General features: G+C 36.6%; 2 protein-coding genes across 2 annotated transcripts; one reads left to right on the top strand and one right to left on the bottom strand.

Annotated features, from left to right (window-relative positions):
• The first annotated feature begins 4,772 nt into the window (after positions 1-4,772).
• On the top strand, positions 4,773-8,894 carry LOC128861713 (uncharacterized). The gene is made up of 2 exons (XM_054100053.1): positions 4,773-5,362; positions 5,556-8,894. Exons 1-2 carry the CDS (start codon positions 4,907-4,909, stop codon positions 8,514-8,516), a joined length of 3,417 nt encoding a protein of 1,138 aa, XP_053956028.1. The 5' UTR covers positions 4,773-4,906; the 3' UTR covers positions 8,517-8,894.
• Positions 8,895-16,444: 7,550 nt separating this feature from the next.
• Positions 16,445-20,439, bottom strand: LOC128861711 (uncharacterized). Its single transcript, XM_054100051.1, has 2 exons — positions 20,177-20,439; positions 16,445-17,039 (listed from the first exon to the last, which is right to left on the bottom strand). The coding sequence occupies exons 1-2, from the start codon at positions 20,179-20,181 to the stop codon at positions 16,646-16,648; spliced, it is 399 nt and encodes a 132-aa protein (XP_053956026.1). The 5' UTR covers positions 20,182-20,439; the 3' UTR covers positions 16,445-16,645.
• Positions 20,440-22,881: the final 2,442 nt, after the last annotated feature.

The raw sequence follows: 22,881 nt of genomic DNA, 5'->3' as shown, positions 1-22,881 counted from the left end.
TTATATGGACACTTTTAATTTTGTGTATTTTTGGCACATTTGCGAAACCATAAATTTAAATTCACAAATATGATAATAAAACTAAAACCACTTACAAAGTGTGGCCAAGTGCATAAGCATTTGCATATATTGATTGATATGTATATGCAATAAATTGAATCGAAAACTATGTCTAAAGCACCAATATTACGGGTCCATTTATTGGATATCGTTTTTTTGCATATCTCCCTTTTTGAATGCTTTGTGAAATAGCGTGAAAATATTCGAGTTTTTAAAATAAAAAAAATCTATTAATGGTGGTATCGGCAAATCGCCGTGTTCATGTAGCTGTCAGCCTAGAATTCATTTTTTTTAATTTTCCAATACTTTGATTTAACAATCAAACGTACAAAACATTGTTGTTGGTTTAGTGCTACCACCTTCAATGAATGCGCCTTGGTTTCAATCAGAGATACTCAACAAATATAATGAATCGTTTTCGTTTCTTTAACGAAATTACTAAACTAACGAATTACCAAGGCTGAAAGAGATTAATGAAAATCGTTTATTTTGCTGGCATGAAGGCGTACATCGTTTGCAGACGCTGACTTTCTTGCCTTCGTAAATTTTCATAGGGCGAAGTCAGTGCACTAAATTCAAAATTTTAATGTAAACGACTGAATTTCGTTTACGTTAAAAACGAAAAGAATTATGTGCCTTTTCGTTTGGCCAAGAGTGAGCAAGTGGCGATTAGTTGAAGCGAATAAACATATCTTAGTCGCGCTGGAAAAGACTAGCCAAAAATTACATTTGTTTGGGAAAATAATGAGATATACCAGTTTTATAAGGTATAACCACACTTGCTCGATAACTTTGTTGTTGTTTTCACATGCACATTTTTCGTCACGTAAGCAGAGCCCAGTGATAGCAAGCAAAAAAGTGGCGAGGCGAAGACGCCTTAGACTTAGCTCTTCGCTTCTAAGCTTTCCCATGATAGTACCGCTTCGTTGTCAACTAATCCCCATCCATATGAGCGAGTACGATCTGCCTTTATCTGCAATAGGATAAATCTCTAACTGCCAATATCTGCGGAATACGAGGTGTGCGACTGACGCTTTTATAAAAGAGCTCGGCCAAACACTCAAAAAGGGTGTAAACGCCAATTATTTATACATATAATTGCCCCTTTAATAATTAAAGACGGTAAATATTTTTTATATTTCTGCACTTCGGCCCTTTTAGAAAATATTAGACGCTCACACGTTCAGTTAGGTGGTGTTCTCTCCTATTGCTCTTTTTATTTCACCAGGAATTCTACCATGCCCTCCAAAAAAATTATTAATCGATCAAAAACAATACAGCCGCCATTTTTTTTATTTTAGTTTATATTCAAAAAAGAGCTATGGGAAAGTTAAAAAAAAACATACGTAAAATAGTACAGTCCATATAATTTAATGTTTGAAGATTATTTCATGCAAATGTTGACCGCGACTGCGCTTCAAATGGTCCATCCGCATAGTCCAATTTTGGCATACTCTTTCCAATGATTCGGCTGGTATCTCAAATATAAATGCTTTAATGTTGTCTTCCAATGCGTTAATTGAAGCAGGCTTGTCTGAATAGACATGAACTTTAACATAGCCCCACAAAAAATAATCTAAAGGCGTTACATCGCACGATCTGTGTGGCCAATTGACAGGTCGCGAACGTGAAATAAAATGTTCACCGAACTCGCCTCTCAACAAGTCCATTGTTACGCGTGCTGGGGGGCGTGTGGCACCGTCTTGGTGAAACTACATGTCATGCAAGTCAAGATCTTGCATTTTGGGCAAAAAAAAGTTGGATATCATTTCACGGTAGCGCTCACCATTCACAGTTACGTTACGATTCGCAGTATCTTTGAAGAAGTACGGTCCAATGATACCTCCAGCCCATAAACCGCACCAAACTGTGACCTTTTCTGGATACATTGGTAGCTCTTGCAATTTTTTTAGCTGATCTTCACTCCGAAATCGACAATTCTGCTTATTTACGTACCTATTGATCCATAAATGAGCTTTGTCGCTGAACACAATTTTTCGATAAAAAAGTGGATCTTCGGCCAACTTTTCAAGAGCCCATTCACTAAAAATTCTGCGTTGCGGTAGGTCGTTCGGCTTCAATTCTTGCACCAGCTGTATTTTGAAAGGCTTCACACCTAAATCCTTTCGCAAAATTTTCCACGCTGTTGAGTAACAGAGGCCCAATTGCTGCGAACTGCGACGAATCGATAATTGATGGTCATCATTAACACTGGCCGATACAGCTGCGATATTTTCTTCAGTTCGCACTCTACGTAAGCGTGTTGGTGGTTTGATGTCCAATAATGTAAATTTGGTTCTAAATTTAGTCACAATAGCTCGAATAGCCGCTTCAGTGGGTCGATTAAACTGACCATAAAATGGAAGAAGCGCGCGATAAACTTTCTTAATAGAACACGCATTTTTATAATAAAATTCAATGATTTGCAAGCGTTGTTCGTTTGTAAGACGATTCATGGTTAAATTATAGACCAAACTGAAGGTGTTTGACAGTGAAACAAAACACGAAACGGGTCTCAGCTGTTTAAAAGAACTGTTTAAAAAGATAATAGCTAAAAAATTACCCGTTACTTAGACGCGCCTAGATCTTGGCGCCGGGTTTCAGCTCTCGAATTGTTGTTGGCACCACAAAAAGTAGTCTACTAGTGTTACATCGCGTGATCTAGTTGGCCACTTTATGTCAGCATTACGTGAAATTAGTCGACCGGGAAACTAAGATTGCAATAATGCAATGCTTTCCCGTGTTGTGTGACTTGTGGCTCCATTATGTTGAAAATAAAGATAGCCTTTGTATATTTCTTCAAGCTCAGGCCATAAAAAATCTTCAATCAGCTGTTTATAGCCATGTTTATTCATACTAGCAGCATCTTCGAAGAAAAACGGGCGAATTAATTCATCAGCCCATAAACCACACCAAACAGTACACTTTGGTGGATGTAAAGAGTTTTCTGGAAGTACTCAAAGGCTTTTTTCTTTGTTTGTTTGTTGACAAATCCTAAAGTGAAAATTATCGCTAAAGATGATTTTGCGTCAAAAACTAGAATCATATTCAAATAACCAATTCACGAAATTTCTGCGTTGCTGATCTGTGGGTTTCAATTCTACCGTATAAGTATCGATGATTCAAATTGTACATCTGCCTACTTGGCAAATGTCAAAGATGACATAAAAAAGTTACCGTTTAAAAATTATTCACTACTAAGCGTCACTTTTGAAATACCCTTTGCAACAAAAGCCCTTTTATAGAATAAGAAAACTCTTTTTTCCACCGCTATATTTGCGTAACACTTTCAGAGGATTCTAGCCAAGTATAGCATCCCGTGTGGTTTCTATTACTTAGCTTAGGTTCATCCAGTATTAACAAGAAAAAGATTTGAAAGCCGCATGCGTTCTGAAGGAGCTGACAGAAAACAATTTCAGCACTGTTTCGAAAAATGAAAAATGTTGGTTAGGTTGCCTATTGGAGGTGGTAATAAATAAATATGTGTGCAACTGAAATAAAACGTTTTCAACGTCATTGTTTAGTAGCTACATTTGGCTACGTTATCGCAAGACAAAATATATACATATTTATATACATATGTACATATAAACATACAAGTTCACACGCCATCTAGTTCTAGTTCAATGCATTATACAACTTGTCACTTGGCGATTGCCAATTTGGATATTCCCAAGTTTATGATAAAAAAATAAAAAAACAAATACTCTACATCAACAAAAAATTGACCTTCCGACAATTAGCCAAATGTGCGTCTTGACCATTTCTGAGAGCATAGCTGCAGTCACAAATGTGTTGCCGCAATGCGACGCTTTTTACCCTTTTTGTAATTGTTCACGCTTCTTCTGCCACAATTAAGGCGCTAACAACATTGACAAGCGAGTAAAAGCCGAAAATAGTTATCAGAATTTATGAAGCATTGTATGTGGTCCACTGCAGCAAGCGTGTCAGCAAAGTAGGTGGCGCATGTGTATTGTACTGTACATCACAGATCAAATGCACAAGCGACGCTACAATATAACACCGCAACGAGTAAGTGTCCAGACACTTGGTTTGACGAGCAAATATTCGGAGCGTTAGAGATTCCTTGAGTAGCGCCTAAGGTGACATTCTGATTTGCTGACACACAAAGCGAGCGCCTCAAATGAATAACTGGGTTAAAAGCAATGCATTTCTTCACGAACACGATGCGCATGACTATAGACGATTCACAGCAAACACACAAAGAAACAAAATGATTGCAACAATGCTAACGACAAATTGGTTTATAATAAATATTGCCCCCCCTTGAACGGGGTGTTGGAATTCGATATTTTACAGCTGCTTGTATGCTTACATGCTCGGTACATGAGGGTCGTGCAATTGCCGGCCGGTGAATGCGGTATCATTCCGTTGTTGTGTTGATAGATAAAGTAACTTCCAAAACAAAAAGAGCCAATTGATTGACTTTTGAAAACAACTATGTGATGGACAATTGCTAATAAACATATATGTACATATGTGTATGCACATGCATTTGTTTTTCTAAAAATCGATTTAAATTGAATTCCATACGAATTTGTGTATTTACACGTCGAAAATGCCCAAAAAGAGTTCGCACATAGCTTTTTGTAAGCGTTTGGTGTACAAGGCACCGCAACACTGCTAACTGCTAATCAGCAACGCACTTCACTAGCTCATCCGAATGCATGCCGTATAAAACAGCGCCAATCCAATCACTCGAAGTTCACTAAGCTGCGACCAGCAGTACGAATCAGTAACGTATCGGTCAACGGTTGTGAACGGACACGACTTCGAAAAAGAAAAATTAAAATAATTTAACTTGCCTCTATAAAGGATACCCGCGATGAAAATTCTTTTTGTGCTGCTGCTGTGCGTTGTCGCAGCGCTCGCAGCTACTCATGTTAATATTTCGATTGCTCAACAACCGGCCACAAATCCTGCCGATGTCACTTATTTGGAGGGCACCGCACCTGAGGAGCTGAAAGCGGGCCCAGCGAAGAAAACGAACGGTGATGAACGTATTGCCAGGTTGCGCGTAGCTGAGGAAAGTGATAATAATGGGAATGTTCAGATGAGTAGTGAACAAAAACAAGAAGTTTCGAGTTTCGATAATAATTCGAAACCAGCTCAGCAGATTCAACAGAACGCGGAGCCATCAAAGCAGCAACAGCGGTTTTATGGACGTATACGGCAGTCGAATCGCCAGAGTCAATTTCGGCAAGCGAATGCTCAGGAAAAACAGAACCAGGAGTTCGAGCGTTATATACAAAACTATCATAGTGGCCCGACTGTAGAAACGGTAAGAGAACAAAGATTTGATTGAATTTCGCTCACAGTTTCCCTCTCAAAGAGGGTTTCGAATCAGAGTCCTGTCGAATGTTAGTCACACACGAGCTCATTCGGCTATGGAGGCTGCCTATAGAAGTCAAAGATTGAAGAAATCGTTCTATTTTATATACTTTTTAACACATTCTCCCATTTTAACCCTCCAGGTATTTGAGACTGCCGATCATTCCCCTTCGGCGCGTTATGAGTACTCTTCTTCGTCATCATCTTCCTCTAGCCCCGCGCGTATTATTGCTGCCGGTGCGCAACCTCAACAACAACAACATACCTTCGAAAGACAAGTCGCTCTTCCCGCTGCTGTAACCTCATCATCGTCAGCGCCACTGGAGGAGCACTCGAAGTCGGCTCCAGATGCTAAGATTCAAATATCACCTGCTACAGTTGCGGCACCAGCTGCAGTACCAACCCCCGTTGCGGTGCATGCTTCGTCACCAGCTGTTTCGCATCCTTCTTCATCCGTTGTGCCATCTCTCTCCTCAAAAACTGATACTGCTGTAATTAGCGGTGGAAGTGATGGTGGTAAATTAGGTGTTGGTGGTTCGTTTGGTACTAGTTTTGCGGGTGCTGGCTCTGGTGGTCATGGCGTGACCTATAGAGTAGCTGGAGGTGGCAGTTATGATCAACCAAATTTCGATATTGGAACGAGCTACAGCAAACCGGATTATGACCAGCCAAGCTATAATTATGGTCATGCAGATGCAGGCGGTTTTCTTAATCAATATCCGCCATCTGTAGACGAGCCCGCAGGTGGTTATGATGGTTTCTATGGTAGCCAAGAACACGAGTACCACCCGAATGGTGGCTATTTACCTTCTCCACCTGTTTATCAACGCCCAGTGGTTACAAAAACTATACAAATCGCTCAACCCGCGCTTAAAGCAAAAAAATTTGAGGTTCGTCATCCGGCTATCCAAAAGGAATTCTATGACATCGAAGAACGAGTTGTGATTAAGCCTGCTGGAACCATAGTTGTGGAATTGGAACATCCAGTTGCAAAAATACCAAGGGGCGAAACCGTGCTTCCCCTTGGCCACCCTCATCCCGCAATTGCTGCGCAATATAATTTAAATAGTGATGCAGATATTGAGACTGAATCATCCAGTGCAGGTTCTTATAACAACGGTGTACGATCAAGCTCCAATCAAGTATATGCACCTCCTTCTAGAAAACAATCTGCACCAGTTGTTGGCAGTACGCACATTGGTTCTACTGTTACTTCTACACCAACAAATAACCAGAACGCCAAGCGAGATTTTGTGGAAGCCAATCTGCGGAAACAGTATGGAGAGGAAGCACAACTCCTAGCCACAACTGACAATGCGCCACGTGAACAAAAGCTACGCGCTAAAGATCTCTACATTCCCGCTGATACTCACGGAAATCAACGTCAAACACCAAATAGGAGTTTCTCTCCCAACTCGTTTAGACGTGAAGAGAGTATTTATCAGCGCCCAGCTCGTGTTGAAGTAAAGAACAAGGATGAGACATATCGATCCGCGTTTTCGAAGAGCGAAGAACAGTCTTTAAATAATAATGCACCTGAATTTGACGACGATGACTATAAAGGTGAATATATAACTGGCAACTTTTATAGCTCAGTTAACAAAGATTTAAAACCCGCACGTTTGCAAGAGGAGCCGAGGAAGAGTGAGCGTATTACTGCTGAGCCGCGCATGCAAATCATAAAACACGAACACACCATTAACATCCCACCATCACAACATAATATTTATCTGGCACCTAGTCGTTTTCAAGAGCGCCCACTACTCGTACAGGAGCAACGCAAACAAGCACCGTCACCAAAGCAACAGCCAGTCCACTTAGAAGAGGAGACTGCTCAGGTACGTGAGGTCAAACCATTCTTGGATCAACAACGTGACGGCGTAGTGGTATACGCGGTACCTGTGAGACGACCAGTGGCGACACAACAGCGTTATATACAAAATGAACGCCGGCAGCCTCAATCAGTTTCACAGCAACGCTCTTACAGTCAATTACGCTATGACCCCGATGCCGATGTTGATGCATCAGTGGAGTATAGTGCACCTTACTCACATATGCGCTTTGATCCTAAAGAATCTGCGCGGCTTACTGCAGATGCAGAATTTAATCAAAAAACAAAAGAGAATGTACCGGAAAGAACCGTCACAATACACTATAATCGTGGTCCCGAGTCAAATGCCCGTCTAGTTGCACAAAACAAATCAGAGTCTGATGAAAAGGAGTCCCCAAAAGTAGTAGTAGTCAAAGAAGATGATAGATCGGAACTGCGACCACTGGCACATATTCAATTACGAGTTCCAAATGGACCACAAGAAGCTGACGAACCAATCAGAGTTATGTCTTCAATCCATCCTCCTAGGAAACAGAGCCGCACAACATATTCTAGACAAACAGCAGCAAAACAAACCGTTGACGATCAAGTAGAACAAGTAAATGCCGAACCCGCGGCCATCCAAAGTGATAATCAGGAACAAGATGTGTTACGCTCAGAGAATGTCGTAATACAACCGGACTGCGTTCAAGCCACAGAAAAAGATAGTGCTCGTTATGAAAGCAATCCACAAAATGAGGACAACTCACAGTATGCTGAAGAACAACGTGACAGAGAACCAGTTAAATCTCTCCGCTTAATAGACACTAGCAATTCAAATGCAAATGGCCAGGAAAACGTCAAACCAGAAAGTTCTAATATTCAAGCGGAGAACGTTGATACAAATGTTAAAGAAGCAACACAACCAGGTTCACGTGTTATTGCCGCTAACCCAGCGCCCAACGATGCATCCGCTACCAGTGAGACATTCCACAAACGCCGCATTGTTGTCAACCATCCATTTCAGACGGTACGCGAAGTAGTTGAGCACGAACCCATCACAAATTATCATCAAATACAAGTTCATGAGCCGGCGTCACCAGCGTCGGCGTACAACAAGGCGCCCTACTTTGCTCCTAACGGTGCTTTGCGTGTGCCAGTTATGTATCATCATGCATCCGGAGCAACGCACGGTAATCTAGTTTACGCCTTGCCCGATGCAATTCCTGTGCACGAAGACACAGCCGAAGTGGAACCGACATATCAGCAAAATCGTCAACGTGCGCGCGCTTAAGAGAGAAGAAATAATAATGTGGCTAATTGTTGTTGTTATTGTAGCGTTTGTTGTTGCCATTAATTAAGGATATTAAGGGTATTACGTTTAGGAGCATAAACACACGTAATATTAATTTTTTACAATACTTTAGAAATAAGATGCATTTTTAACCGATTCCACTAAGGTTGATGGGGTAAACTACACTAATGATTTCCAAACAGCGTGTATGCGCTTTCCTTATTTAAGTCCATGAACTTCATGTTTAAGTTGACGAATAAAATGCTTAATGCTCAAACGATTGTTTAAAAAGGGTGTCTGATTTATAATTTAACTTGCGTACCCTCGCCCGCTTCGCTAGGCGATAAATTCAATGATTTGCTGAAAGAGAATAAAATTAATACGAAACAAAGCAAATTATTTGATACAATTTTATTCGAACTTTATTGTAACACTTTTTGGTAGACAACGTTTTTGGTTTTTCTCGCGTAAATGAATAATGACGATGGTTTGCCTACTCGTGAGCAAGCTACATACAATTGTCCATGAGAAAAAATTAGGTATTCTAAATTAATACCGCATATTTGTAGAGACTGTCCTTGCGCCTTATTAATTGTCATAGCGAAGGCAAGGCGAATAGCGAACCGCAAACGTTTGAACTCGAAATGTAAATCCGTCGGAATCAGTGGAATTCTAGGTATCAAAACGTCTTCCCCTTTGTACTTCCCTTTCAAAATTGTTGGTCCAATAACGTTACCCATTAGCTTCTTCACAGCGACTCTGGTACCGTTGCAAAGTCGTGGCACATTAATGTTGCGCAGCATAATAATCGGTGCTCCAATTTTTAATCGTAAATTATGAGGTGGTAGGCCTGGCAAATCGAGTGAGTTTAAGAATTAAGTTGGATAATTTACGACATCATCTTGATCAGTAATAGTGTCCATTGACTTACTTATATGCAACTATGTCACCAGGTATTTGATCCAAAATAACTGCCTTTATATCATTGACGTCCTTATTTTTCCCAGCTAAAATTGCTCTTTCGCTGAGCCAATCATGGTTTTTGTAATGTTGAACTATGTTTGGAAATACACTTTGTATCAATGCCTCTAACAGTCTAACAAAAGTGCAGAAATTGTTAGGCAATTGGCCATTTCCGATTTTCAGTAATTGGTGTGAAAATTCAGCTGCTGACGGATCGTTCTGTAGTTGAACACGTACGTTTGTAGCAAATGTAAGCGTGTTTACATGTCTTCATAAATACGATGATTTTAAGCATGCATTGATTTCATCTGCAGCCGTAGATTTTGGGATCACAGGTAATGTTTGCCTGAAATCTCCAGCCAATAAAATCATGACACCTCTAAAGACTGTTTGGCTTCCTCGTAGGTCTTTCAAAGTTCTATCAAGTGCTTCCAATGGTTTCTTGTGTGCCATAGTACACTCGTCCCATACGATGAGCTTACATACTTTAAGAACTTTTGCCATTCCAGATGTTTTCAAAATATTACATGTTGGTGTTTCATTTACCTGCATATTCAAAGGCAACTTTAATGCAGAATGGTCTGTGCGACCGCCTTCCAGTAATGTAGCCGCGATTCCGGAAGAAGCGAGTGCCAATGCAAAGTTATTATCTGATCGAATTGTTGCTAATATCAATGAAATCAAAAAGGTCTTTCCTGTTCCCCCTGGAGCATCCAAGAAAACCAATCCACCAGTTTCATGGCTAACATTATTCATGATTGTATCATAAACATGTTGCAACTTAGCAACACGACACAAATCGTTTCACAATAACGAAAAATTCGCATATTTATTCAAAAAAAGTTGTACATATAAAATGAATGTTAATTTGAAACTTAATCTAAGAATCGAGCAAGTTCTGCGGCAATTTTCACTAAAAACACAATTTGTACAACATTTTGATTTTTTCTTTTTTTTATATGAAGAAAATATTAAAAAAAAATTTTTTTTTGCTAAAAACCTTCCCCTAGTGGATCCCTATAATATGAAAAAAGAACGAATAAAATTGGCCTCGTATCGGCCCAAAAAATGCGTACAAACGAACATCATTTCATTTTTATATATATAGATTGAAGTATGCATAACATAGTTTGGAGCTAAGCATGCAAAACGAAGAAGAATAAGCGAAATTAAGTGGAAAGCATGGAATGATACAATAAATCGTGCACAAATACATTTGCAGACAAAGCTTTGTTTATTTTATGTACTGACTGTATCCTTTCAAAAAAGAAAAAAGGGAGACAGAAAGGCGTCTGTACCAAGAGTTTAAAATGCAGCAGCCCGAGGATTCTATCAGGAATGAGTAAAGCAAGTGGTTGCAAGACCAATGCTCGTCTCTATAAAGACAGTACGGAATTCTGGTAACAGAACACACTTTTGAGTGATGGTGTTAATGACTGTTTTTAAGAATGTCCACCCACACACGACCTCCCGCTTGACTAAGACAAAGTAAGACCGTACAAATGCCACGTCAAATCAACAAGCATCCAATGGTATACCATCTGAACTGCCCAAAGCAGCGAGTAGGCTAAATGTATACATATCTGTTGATAGAAATCTATGTGTGCTTTCTCCAATTCATAAGAAAGATAATCATGCAGTTTGTTGCTTGTGAGCTCGAAAAAATGGACGATTGTCATAATTTTTTTAAATATGTTTTAGAACTTTTATTCAAATGGGGCATATATAATATCATACTGAAGGGTAACTCTCGAAGAATACATTTTGGTGTTTTGACGTGATAACGTCTTATAATTCGATTTAACAGGCTGCACGCACGAAAAAATGTGTCGTTACCTTGCTCATATGTAGTTACCTTGCTCATTAGTGTTACCTTGCTCTTTAGTGTTACCTTGCTCATTAGTGTTACCTTGCTCATATTAGTGTTACCTTGCTCATATGTAGTTACCTTGCTCATTGCATTGAATGAACTGCAAGCGAAAGCGCGGAAGGAACGACAAAGCAAACAAAGCAAACGAACGGCAACGTTCGACATCTTGCTCTCTCCTACTTAAGTGAGCGTATATATGTATGTATATGCGCATATGTACATATATAAATTCACGTATTTGTATTGGCATATGCCTTCTTATTGATTATTATTAATTTGATTTTCTTGAAGAATTTAAAATAAAACCAAGTTTGTTAATAATACCTGTTGTTTTAATGTTATTATTATTATTTTTTTATTATATATGAAGGAAAAAATGTATGGTAATATTTACCATATCTATACTAATATTATAAAGAGGAAAACTTTGTTTGTTTGGTTGTAATGAATAGGCTCAAAAACTACTGGACCGATTTTAAAAATTCTTTCACCATTCGAAAGCTACATCACGAGTAACATGGATTATATTTTATTTTGGAAATAGGGCTCGAGATATAGGTCAAAACGTGGACCCTAGAATGTGTTTGTACAATATGGATATCAAATGAAAGCTGTTGATAAGTGTTTTAATACGGGGTAATTTTCATACCTATTGATGACTAGGGTCTCGAAATATATGCCAAAACGTGGACCCGCCGTGTCTTTGAACCGAATTAAACCAAACTTACACACATTGTTAAGTAGGTATTGAAGATGATTTCCGTATAGTTTGAATACCTATTGGTAGATAGGGTCTCGAGATATAGGTCAAAACGTGGACCCGGGTAACCTTCGGATGTGTATGTACAATATGGGTATCAAATGAAAGCTGTTGATAAGTGCTTTAATACGGGGTAATTTTCATACCTATATATGACTAGGGTCTGGAAATATATGCCAAAACGTGGACCCGCCGTGTCTTTGCACCGAATTAAACCAAACTTCCACACATTGTTAAGGAGGTATTGAAGATGGTTTCCGTATAGTTTGGGTACCTATTGGTAGATATGGTCTCGAGATATAGGTCAAAACGTGGACCCGGGTAACCTTCGGATGTGTATGTACGATATGGGTATCAAATGGAAGCTGTTGGTGAATGCTTTAGTTCAGAGTATTTCCATCCGCTCCGTGACTAGGATCTCGAGATAGAGACCAAAACGTGGACCCTAGAATGTGTTTGTACAATATGGATATCAAATGAAAGCTGTTGATAAGTGCTTTAATACGGGGTAATTTTCATACCTATTGATGACTAGGGTCTCGAAATATATGCCAAAACGTGGACCCGCCGTGTCTTTGAACCGAATTAAACCAAACTTACACACATTGTTAAGTAGGTAATGAAGATGATTTCCGTATAGTTTGAATACCTATTGGTAGATAGGGTCTCGAGATATAGGTCAAAACGTGGACCCGGGTAACCTTTGGTTGTGTATGTACAATATGGGCATCAAATGAAAGCTGTTGATAAGTGCTTTAATACGGGGTAATTTGTTATGTTATGTTATGTTATGTTATGTTGTGTTATGTTATGTTATATAATGTTATGCTATGTTATGTTATGTTATGTTATGTTATGTTATGTTATGTTATGTTATGTTATGTTATGTTATGTTATGTTATGTTATGTTATGTTATGTTATGTTATGCTATGTTATGTTATGTTATGTTATGTTATGTTATGTTATGTCATGTTATGTTATGTTATGTTATGTTATGTTATGTTATGTTATGTTATGTTATGTTATGTTATGTTATGTTATGTTATGTTATGTTATGTTATGTTATGTTATGTTATGTTATGTTATGTTATGTTATATTATGTTATGTTATGTTATGTTATGTTATGTTATGTTATGTTATGTTATGTTATGTTATGTTATGTTATGTTATATTATGTTATGTTATATTATGTTATGTTATGTTATGTTATGTTATGTTATGTTATGTTATGTTATGTTTTGTTATGTTATGTTATGTTAAAGTATATTATGTTATGTTAATGTTAACTCATTCTCTATATCCATACAAAATATCTATCAAACAAATACAATTAAAATTTTCTTTTAAAAAATGCAACCATTCAATCAGTATTTTCTTATGACGTTATCACGTTAAACTACCGACAGTAAACCGACTTTACAGACAACCTCTTTTTTTATTTTAAAAATTTTTATCATTTATTGTTGATGTTGCCCCTGCCCCGAAACGCCGAAGAAGAAGAGGCTTGCGCATGACCAGCTCAACTGAAATCAAAAAAATTAAATGATTATTGTAGAAAAATGTTTTTTAGTGAATCTGAAAGGTTTATTTACCCAAAAAAAATTTGTCTCGATATGAAAACAGCTTTGCACCAAAAAAACGATTTTTGAGGGGTTGAAAAATTAAAAAAAAAAAATTAATTCCAGCGAACTATGCAAATATTTATAAAAAGTGAACCGTTCAGATTCACGAGGCTGTAACTTCGAATAATTAAAAAACAAGTTTATGCAAATCAGTCAAATAGTTTTTGATAAATAATGATCACCGCGACGGTAATTTTCAAAAAACACGACTACGAGATAATCGCGTCTAAAGTTTTGCGTGCACTTCATTTATGGATAATTCCAAGAAAGGTCGCGCGCTTCCACGGCCTGTAACTTTCGTTCTAGTGCTCCGATCTTTATGATTTTTTGAATTTATATTTTTAAGATGATGCACTTTTAGAATATGCCATAAAAATTTTCGATTTTTTAGTCCAACACACGGTATATAACCCCTTAAACTTCTTTGTTATTAAGATGTCTACCACTAATTGATTAAACTTCAGATCTAGAAAATCTACCATAGACTAGATTTTCATAATGATATGAAATCTTGGAAAATATTCCAAAAAAAAAACTTAAAAAACCGTCATCGTTTCAGCGATTTAAAGCCACTTTTGACAACACGAAAATAAGTTGTCATATCTAAATTTCTTATCAAACTTCTACCTAATCGGACTATCAACGGCGTCCAAATTGGGATAAACCTCTGCGAGCCGATCGACAAACGATGTGTTAAGCAAGGAGGCCAGTCTTCGTGCCACTTCCTATGTTTGATGTTAGCAAGCGTAATGAATACTGCCATCTTAAAGTTAGCGGCTCCATATAAAGCAAAAATATGATGCTGGTAGCATTCGCAACTTTCTCCAACATAGAGATGGAGACAAAAAAAGTTGTTTGGCGAGTAACAAGAGCAAAAAATAAAGTAACACATGGGCTGAAAAGTTCCGAGCCTAACAAAGAAAACACGTTTTTTTTTTGTAAAATTAGCTTCATTCATTTACATAATTTCCATCAAGAGCAACGCAATCATCATTCCAGCGCCGCTCTAATGTTTCAATACCTCTTTTGTAGAACGATTTATCTTTTGCCTCAAAATTGGCCTCTGTTTCAGCCATAACTTCTTCATTTGAGCGAAATTTCCTACCGGCGGAACCCACTTTGAACAGAGCTTTCTCATAATCAAATGCTCATGCAATATAAAACAAACACGTTCTTTTGATATCTTTATGATATTAGCTAACTTACGCAACTTCACTTTCGATCATTTACAGAACCCTTTCTCCTGAGGACAGTTTCTCCTTTTTTATTTAGTTCAATTCTCACAGCTCTATATGAGTTCCCTTTACGATTTCTTCTAAGAGTGACCTTATGTTAACCAGTTTCAATTAATATTTTTATAAGTACAATTTTAAATTATTTAAATAACAATTACAAAAGTATTTCAGAATATATTTACTTCATTCAAAGTACGAGTATAAACAGCCTTAGAAGACAAAGTTTTAACCCAGCACTGAGTTAGTTGTCCATAAGCAAAGCAGTCCTTCTTTAAATAATCTTCTCCTCTTGCTAGCATCACTCGATACCCCTTTTTATTCTTAACATATTTATTTCGTCATTAGGGAGTTCTAATTCTTATGTGACTTCGACCTTTCCTTCATCCTCAATTTTCTTGTTTGCATTTTCGATGGCAATTTTACTAATCACTCATACGCACTGATATCCATTGTTTCACCTATGCCTGAGTAGGAGTAAAGAATAGTATTAAATTCTTTTACATAACGGTTGCATGTAAGGTAAGTCGTCAAAAGCCACACCACCCTCCAACATAATAGTGATTTTCAAGAAAGGAAGAGAAAAAAAATTACTCCGATTTGTATGTACTTGAATTTGCAAGTAAAATTAAAAAAATGAGTAGGGTCTTGTCCTCTTTTGGGTAAATGCCTGTATTTTGATAACGACTTAACAAAACTCGCTCACACTTGGTACAAACCTTTCTTTATATGTTAAGACTAAATGCCCGTCTGATTTGATGTTACAAGCAATAACTCGCATTGCCCAAGAGTTTCATTTATTCTAAAAATTAACAGCCAGTCCGAATTAAATTTTACTAAAATGTGTGCGAGTATATAAAGTTAGTCTGGACCGAATTTAGCGCTTCCTTACTTGTAGAATATTATTTTCATGTATTTTGTTAAAGATCAGATAATTCCGATAGCACCTTCATGGACGATAATATTTTGTTTATAAAATTGAAATTTAAATGAAATTTGGTTTTTAAACAACTGAAAGTAAAACGGTTTTTTTGCCTGAGAATTTTTCGGCTTTAGGATTTTCTAAAAATTCCGAGGTCAACGTAAAAAATGGATAGCCGAGTTAGCACTTTTTGTTTAGAGACCGAGTGCCACTTCTACCTGCTTACCTCTGTTTAGCATCATCACTACTTTTTGGGTATAAACTACGAACAAAACCGCCATATTTACCAGGCCTGGGCTCTTTTAATTTTTATTTCGAACAATGCAAAGACATTACTTCAATTTAAGGCAAGAAAGAGTAAAACTTTTCTGTAGTATAGATTCTGATGAATGATGAATGAACACTTTGATGTTAATATTAAAAATTGGTCTAGCTAGTTTACTCGATGAACTTATTTTCCAACACAATTTTTAACACACGCAAAAACAAAAATTTGTGCCAGCTATTGATTCGGAACTGTTTTAGAGATGATACAGAAATTTTTATTAAACATTTTTTATTTACAACATATAATACTTAATTTACATAACAATAAATATTTTTTAACAATTTAAAGCTACGAACAAACATATGTTCATATAGTATATCAAAATATATGGTTAGATGAGGTGGATTGGCAAGACATAAACAACAAATAAACAAATCAAACTAAGCACGAAAAAAATCCTTTTATGTTACTGAAAAATGCTCAACTATCCTTATCTTCGCTTCACCCATCCGGCATTGTGAAAGATTTTATAAATTTCATTACGATCAATTTTCTCAGCTTCCCGATCGAGTACAGGCATTTCCTTGGGAGTCAAGAGTGACTCTTTCGCGAGGGCAGCTGCGATATGGGGATTACTATAGAAACGGCGACTCTTCGATAGCTCCGCTGGCAACTGAGCTTCCCGCTCCGCATTGGCTACAACTGAAGGATGAGCGTAGCCTTCTTGATTTGGCTCAGAGATTGGCTTAAAATCCGGCTGTGGGGAACTGTATCGTGGATAATGAAGTGGTTGATATGCCAACGGTGTTGATTGGTGGAAATAAATTTGACCGCTGCATGAGATCACGCATAGGCACACACAAAGCAGAATTGAGTGGATGTTGCTGAAAAGTAAAATAAATTATATTTTATATTAACTAAATAAAAAATAAATGTGCTAATATGGTTAAAATTAAATATGGTAATTATGTATGCAAGCATGATCATAAAACATATAAATGCTAGAACGAGTGAACCACGAAAGGCTAAAAAACAACGTTCTGATTATTCTATTGGGCTATTTTGGGCCGAAATAAAACATTCACCAGTCTCGAGGCGCTGAAAAAAGCCATTGTCCGCGAGTGGGCCAAAATACTTGCAATTCGATTCTGGGCCGTCTCAAAGCAAAAGGTAGTCATATTGAGCAAAAGTAAATTGATTCTTAATTTTGTATTATCTGCACACATTTTTTACTTTGAATTGAATAAAAGTAATTTTCCAAACTCAATTTATGGCCTTTTAAATTGGTTATACTTCGAGTGTCGGACCATCTATAGACAATATTTTATTTAATACTACATATTTACATTGTGAAAATGATACGAATATTGATAAATATTTTATAGACTTCCATATTATATTTACAAGCAATTACTACACGAAAAATAAAATTAGCACTCAGGCACGAAAATCTTCACAAAGATCTTGAAATCTGGGTGGCACAATTCTGTGTTCTATCATTCTTGAGTTGAAGCGGTAATGCCAATTCGCTGTCTAGAATATGCGATTTGACTGCATTACCATAGACTATTTTTGTAAGGTGCCGGTGTTGCGCCAATCATCCAGATACGATCTGAGTGTGAAAACATGTAATCGAAGATGCCATTAGTGAGATAAGTGCCAAAACTTGCGGAAATCTACCGAAAAATAGGGTGCACAGGCTCAGCTACTGTTATTTGATTGTAATTGTGTTTCAAGAAAACAATACAAAATTAATATTCTTTAGGAATGTACCCATAGGCTGAGTCCATGAAGTCAAGACTAAAGGGGTACATACTAATTTAATACTTTTTAAATATTACATTTTGTATTATTCAAAGCTACATTGCAAATATTTATAATAGTTTTTGTTAATATTGCTTGAGTCTTGTTAACATTGTTTTATGCTGAGTTTTGCTGGTGCTCGTATTGCTATTTAAATGCTTATATTGATTTTATTCATGCCAGCTGCGAGTTTGTATGAATATGGTCTTGAATTTAAAATGATATCCATATAATTCAAATGTTCTATTAGTCATTGAACTTTGTATATAATTACTAACAAACGTGTCGATATCCTAGTTTTCAATGAACTCACACCATATTGAACCGTACGTGGGTTGTGCCTACTTTTTAGAAAACAGAGTACTAAATTTGGTTTTAAATTTAAAAGGAAAACAAATTACTATCAAATTCTTCTAAGGGTGTAAAAGAGTCTAACAAGGAAACAAGTAAGGCAATTTAAGTTCTAGTGAATTGGAATTTTGTATGTCCAGCCCCTGCACATACACACACACCCGTTTTGGGTATTTAATCGAGCACTTCCTCCTATTTGTGGTGTGCGTCTTGATGTTGTTTCACAAATGGAGGTAAGAGCTTGAGAACTTTAAATGATAATACAAAACGGAAATATTGCGTGAATACTTTTTTGTATCATAATCTGGTAGCTAATTACAAGGTACTAATTTTTGAATACGACGTCCGGCATATATCTGTTGTGGCTGCGAGTTGCATGATCCATTCGATCAGTCCAATTCTTGACTACTTTTCCCAATAAATTTGGTCGTATGGCGTGAATGGTGGCGGAATATTGCAATAAATCTAGTTAGAATTAAATTTCATGTTTAGCTGATTGGTGTTTGGAAATAAAAATTCAGTTGGCACGAGTAGATATCGCTCGCCCTGTAACTGTGAAAGTAATAAGGATCGATGATGCCGCCGTGCTTTATGAACTTCCCGAAAAGATTTTTTTTCGAAGTAAATTTTCACAATTTGGAAGGCTTGCTGTGGCGTTAAACGACTTGCCCAAACTTACTGAACAGAAATGTCAACACAGTTTGCATTTTGAGCTGTCCAACCATAGCTATTGATATCGACATTTCTTATGCAGCTAAAAAAACATCCGCTGTTTATGCATAATTCTAATCACTTGAGGTTATTAAATTAAAACCCACCAAAAAAATGGGGACTTTGCTTGTAAATTCAAAAAATGTCCTGGCATTGAGCTTTTTGTTTAATGCATATTTTTCAATAAGAAATATTACCAAACATTTGTACCAAAACAATTGAAATTTTTTCTCAACGTCCTTCAAATGTTGGACCACTATTTTAATACAATCTTCCAAGGTTCTTCCATTTGTGGAACAACAGCAAGACGCACAATAGGAGGAGATTCAGCCAAACACCCGAAAAGGGAGTACGCACTAATTACATATATATATATGTACAATTGAAGTATCAACTTCAAATACCATTGCCAGCATTTTAATCATTATCATTTATCTAATTGTAGGTACCGTTGCCCAATAGCTGTGTTTCAATAGTCAATAGTTAAAATACGGACAAAAATCTTGCACGCATGCAACAACAGCGACGGAGTCCTGATAGACATCTGGCGCCATTTATTATTCGTTCTATTCGTTTTGGTTTTCATTATTACTTTAACGGCACAGCATTTTGTAATTGGTAGCACTGACGAGTGAATATATACATAAATATATAGTAGAAATAAGAGCTTTCATTTCAGATATAAATTTCACGTTGAATGACTGTTAATGCCATGCCATTAGACAATAATTATTTCGTCAAAACGGCAAAACACGCCGACTTTCAGTTGGAATATCGTTCTCTTGAAAATGTATAATATTTACAAGTCCTTCATCTGCTAATTGCAAATATTGTGAAGAATACATCACATAAGCACATTATATTTATTATTACTACCAAAACAGAACTTTCATATCAGTTCTGTGAACACCCATACCAATTATTTGGTTCGATCAGTGGGAGTTGATCGTGATACTGAGCTACATAACCCAACAAACCAAGCTAAATATTTCAATTTTTTAACAATTGTCTTATATTTTATCTGCATCAGCTGTAAACTTCTAATTGTATCTAATCCCTTCACTTTTTTACCAAATGAATTAATTTGAATTTTTTGATCACATATCAGATTTACGTCAGAATTAGTATTTGCACACACTACCACTATAAGACTTACATCATCTTTTGAAAATAAGTTTATTTCGAAAAAAATATTGACACTTTTGCACAGGGGGTGGACACATCCACTGATAGACACCAAAGAATTTTATATTGAATGCAAAACAACAGACGTTTGAGCTACAACTGATTTTAGAATAACAACGAAACGATCTTTTATGTTAAATCAGTTAAAATGTTAAGCGCGAATACGCGGCGCTTGAGAAATAAAAATAAAAAATATTAAAACAAAAACAAATACTGAACAACCATACTCAAGAACAACACAAACAACAAACACAAACATAGCATACACTACTCGTAGTGCATAACGTTTTGAGCTTTGAGCGAGTAATAGTAAAAGCAAAAATGCTTATTGTACAATGAAAAAAACAAAAACAAAACAGATTTAAAGCAAAGCAACCGTCAATGAACAGGAGGCAGCAACAGCAGTAACAAAGTTGGCAGCGGCAGAGGAGATCAACAGCATAAACTCCGAAAAACAGCAGCGATAGGGGCGGCAACAGTTAATCAGCTGGTAGCAATTCTACAAGTTCACTGGTAGCAACCGGATGGGGGAACTTGAAACTTAAATTGTTGATTCTTTTAGCTCGTGCACGAGTTTTTAGTTGACGGATGGCGACCCAGAGTAGTGAACGCAACGCCTATTAGGGTTGTGTGGTGGCAATCTTTTTGTAACTTCAATATTGGTACGAATAAAAATAAATGATCAAATACACGCAGGCTTACTCTCATGCATATAGAACTTCAAACATGATCTCGCTGATCTTGAATTTGTTCTTAAAATCATATGATCACATTTACCTTTTTACTTACATAGGTACATATGTATATACAAATAAAAAAACAGTAAACACAACATTTTTGTTTATTTTTTTGTTTTTGCTATTTTTGGAATTCATTAACATAATTCATTTCTCTACAAATTCATTTATGACCGACCTCATACGAAAGGTTAGATTGTTCGCATGGGCTATTGATTTGTTTGAAGCGTGAGCAAGAAAGGTTATGCAAACAATTAATAGTCTGTTAATCATTAACTGCGACATATTTAGAACCAATTAGTAGCAAAAACATAAACATATGCACACTGGAGATTCGTATGCACCTATGTAAAATATATACTTATATACATTTTATACAAACATTCATATAATCTATCAAGAAAGCGTCAATTAAAAAAAAACGCACATAAATGACTGCAATTATTTTTGTATCGAACAGTTGGCAGTTTGTGAAAAAATTATATAGATCAAGATCAACCATATCCTCAGTTCAAATGCATTGAATTTAAATTACGAATAAGTTTAAAAAGAAAAAATTACAAATCTCTAGTAATAAGACCCTGGCTTATATTTGTGGCTGGCTCATATTCGTAGGCGAATATTGTACGACTGGTTATATTGTAATCCATAATTATGTGAAACAAAAAATTACTAGAATTACTAGATTACGTGTCTTAGAATGCTTTTTAATTATTGTTTTTTCTATTCAATTACTGCTGCCAATTTCGACTTTCGCAGAACGAGGGATATTCTGTCACATTTTAAGCACATATTCATATATACGAGGTGTGTTCAAAAAATAAGGTGAATTTTCAAATTTCGCGGGCTACGTACGTTTGAACACTCGCCTCGAAAATATGTTTAGTTTGTATGTGAGAGACATAAATAAGACAAGTGTTTTGCGTGTTCGGCGATTTTGTGTTATCGACTGTTGGCTTTACTGGACTCTTCCATTGGTACGATTGGGCTTTGGTTTCGATGCTATAACCATATACCCATGATTCGTCACCAGTTATGACCCTTTTAAGCAAATCTGTATACTCGTTGACGCATTCAACAATTCCTGAGCGATGCTCATGCGACGTTGTTTTTGATCTAGCAATTTTGGAACGAACTTCACTGCCACACGCTTCATGCCCAAAATTTCCGAAAAGATTGGATGGCATGAGCCAACCGGTATGCCGACATCCTCAGCAACATCTCTAATTGTGATTCGACAACTCTCCATAACAATTTTCTTAACTTTCTCAACATTTTCATCGGTTCTTGATGTGCTGAGGCGTCCAGAGCGAGCGTCGTAATTTACATCTTCTCGACCTTCTGTGAAAAGCTTGGGCCACTTGTAAACATTTTTTTTGACTCAGAGTACTCTCACCGTATGCCGCTATCAACATTTCCAGTGTTTTTGAGCACTTAATTCCATTTTTTACACAAAATTTGATGAAAGAACTATTTTTTCGATAGCAGAAAATCACTGAACACGCAAAACACTTGTCTTATTTATGCCTTTCACAAATAAATTAAACATATCTTCAAAATGATAAAAAAAAATAGTCGAAAGTCGAACATACGTATCCGACGAAATTTGAAAATTCACCTTTTTGCACACACCTCGTAAATATTTTGTATGAGTATATTTTGATTAAGATTTATTTCCTCGAAAGATTTATTTTTTCCCCTATACCTTCTAACTATAAAATATATGGTATATGTATGTTCGAGCCTGTGAATGTTTATACAAGAGATACTTATCAAATATTAAAATTTTGGTTAACTTTAAATAGCTGTTGAAATCCCAGCGGAGCACAATTTGATGAGATTTTATGCAGGCTGATTTAATACCAGTAATAATTAAAACAGTAAAATGTTTCGATGATAAAAAATAAGTAACAATTTAAAGTCCACTTTCGATAAGTCG

Source organism: Anastrepha ludens, chromosome 4, assembly GCF_028408465.1.
Source record: "Anastrepha ludens isolate Willacy chromosome 4, idAnaLude1.1, whole genome shotgun sequence".
Classification (NCBI taxonomy): Eukaryota; Metazoa; Arthropoda; class Insecta; order Diptera; family Tephritidae; genus Anastrepha; species Anastrepha ludens.
The sequence above is the reverse complement of the archived record's forward strand: the minus strand, read 5'-3'. Positions and strand labels throughout refer to the sequence as shown.

Bases quoted from the DNA above. Each gene is read 5' to 3' on its own strand.
- LOC128861713 (XM_054100053.1), top strand. From the start codon at position 4,907: ATGAAAATTCTTTTTGTGCTGCTGCTGTGCGTTGTCGCAGCGCTCGCA. The intron at 5,363-5,555 runs GTAAGAGAACAA...TTAACCCTCCAG, and splicing joins GTGGCCCGACTGTAGAAACG to GTATTTGAGACTGCCGATCA.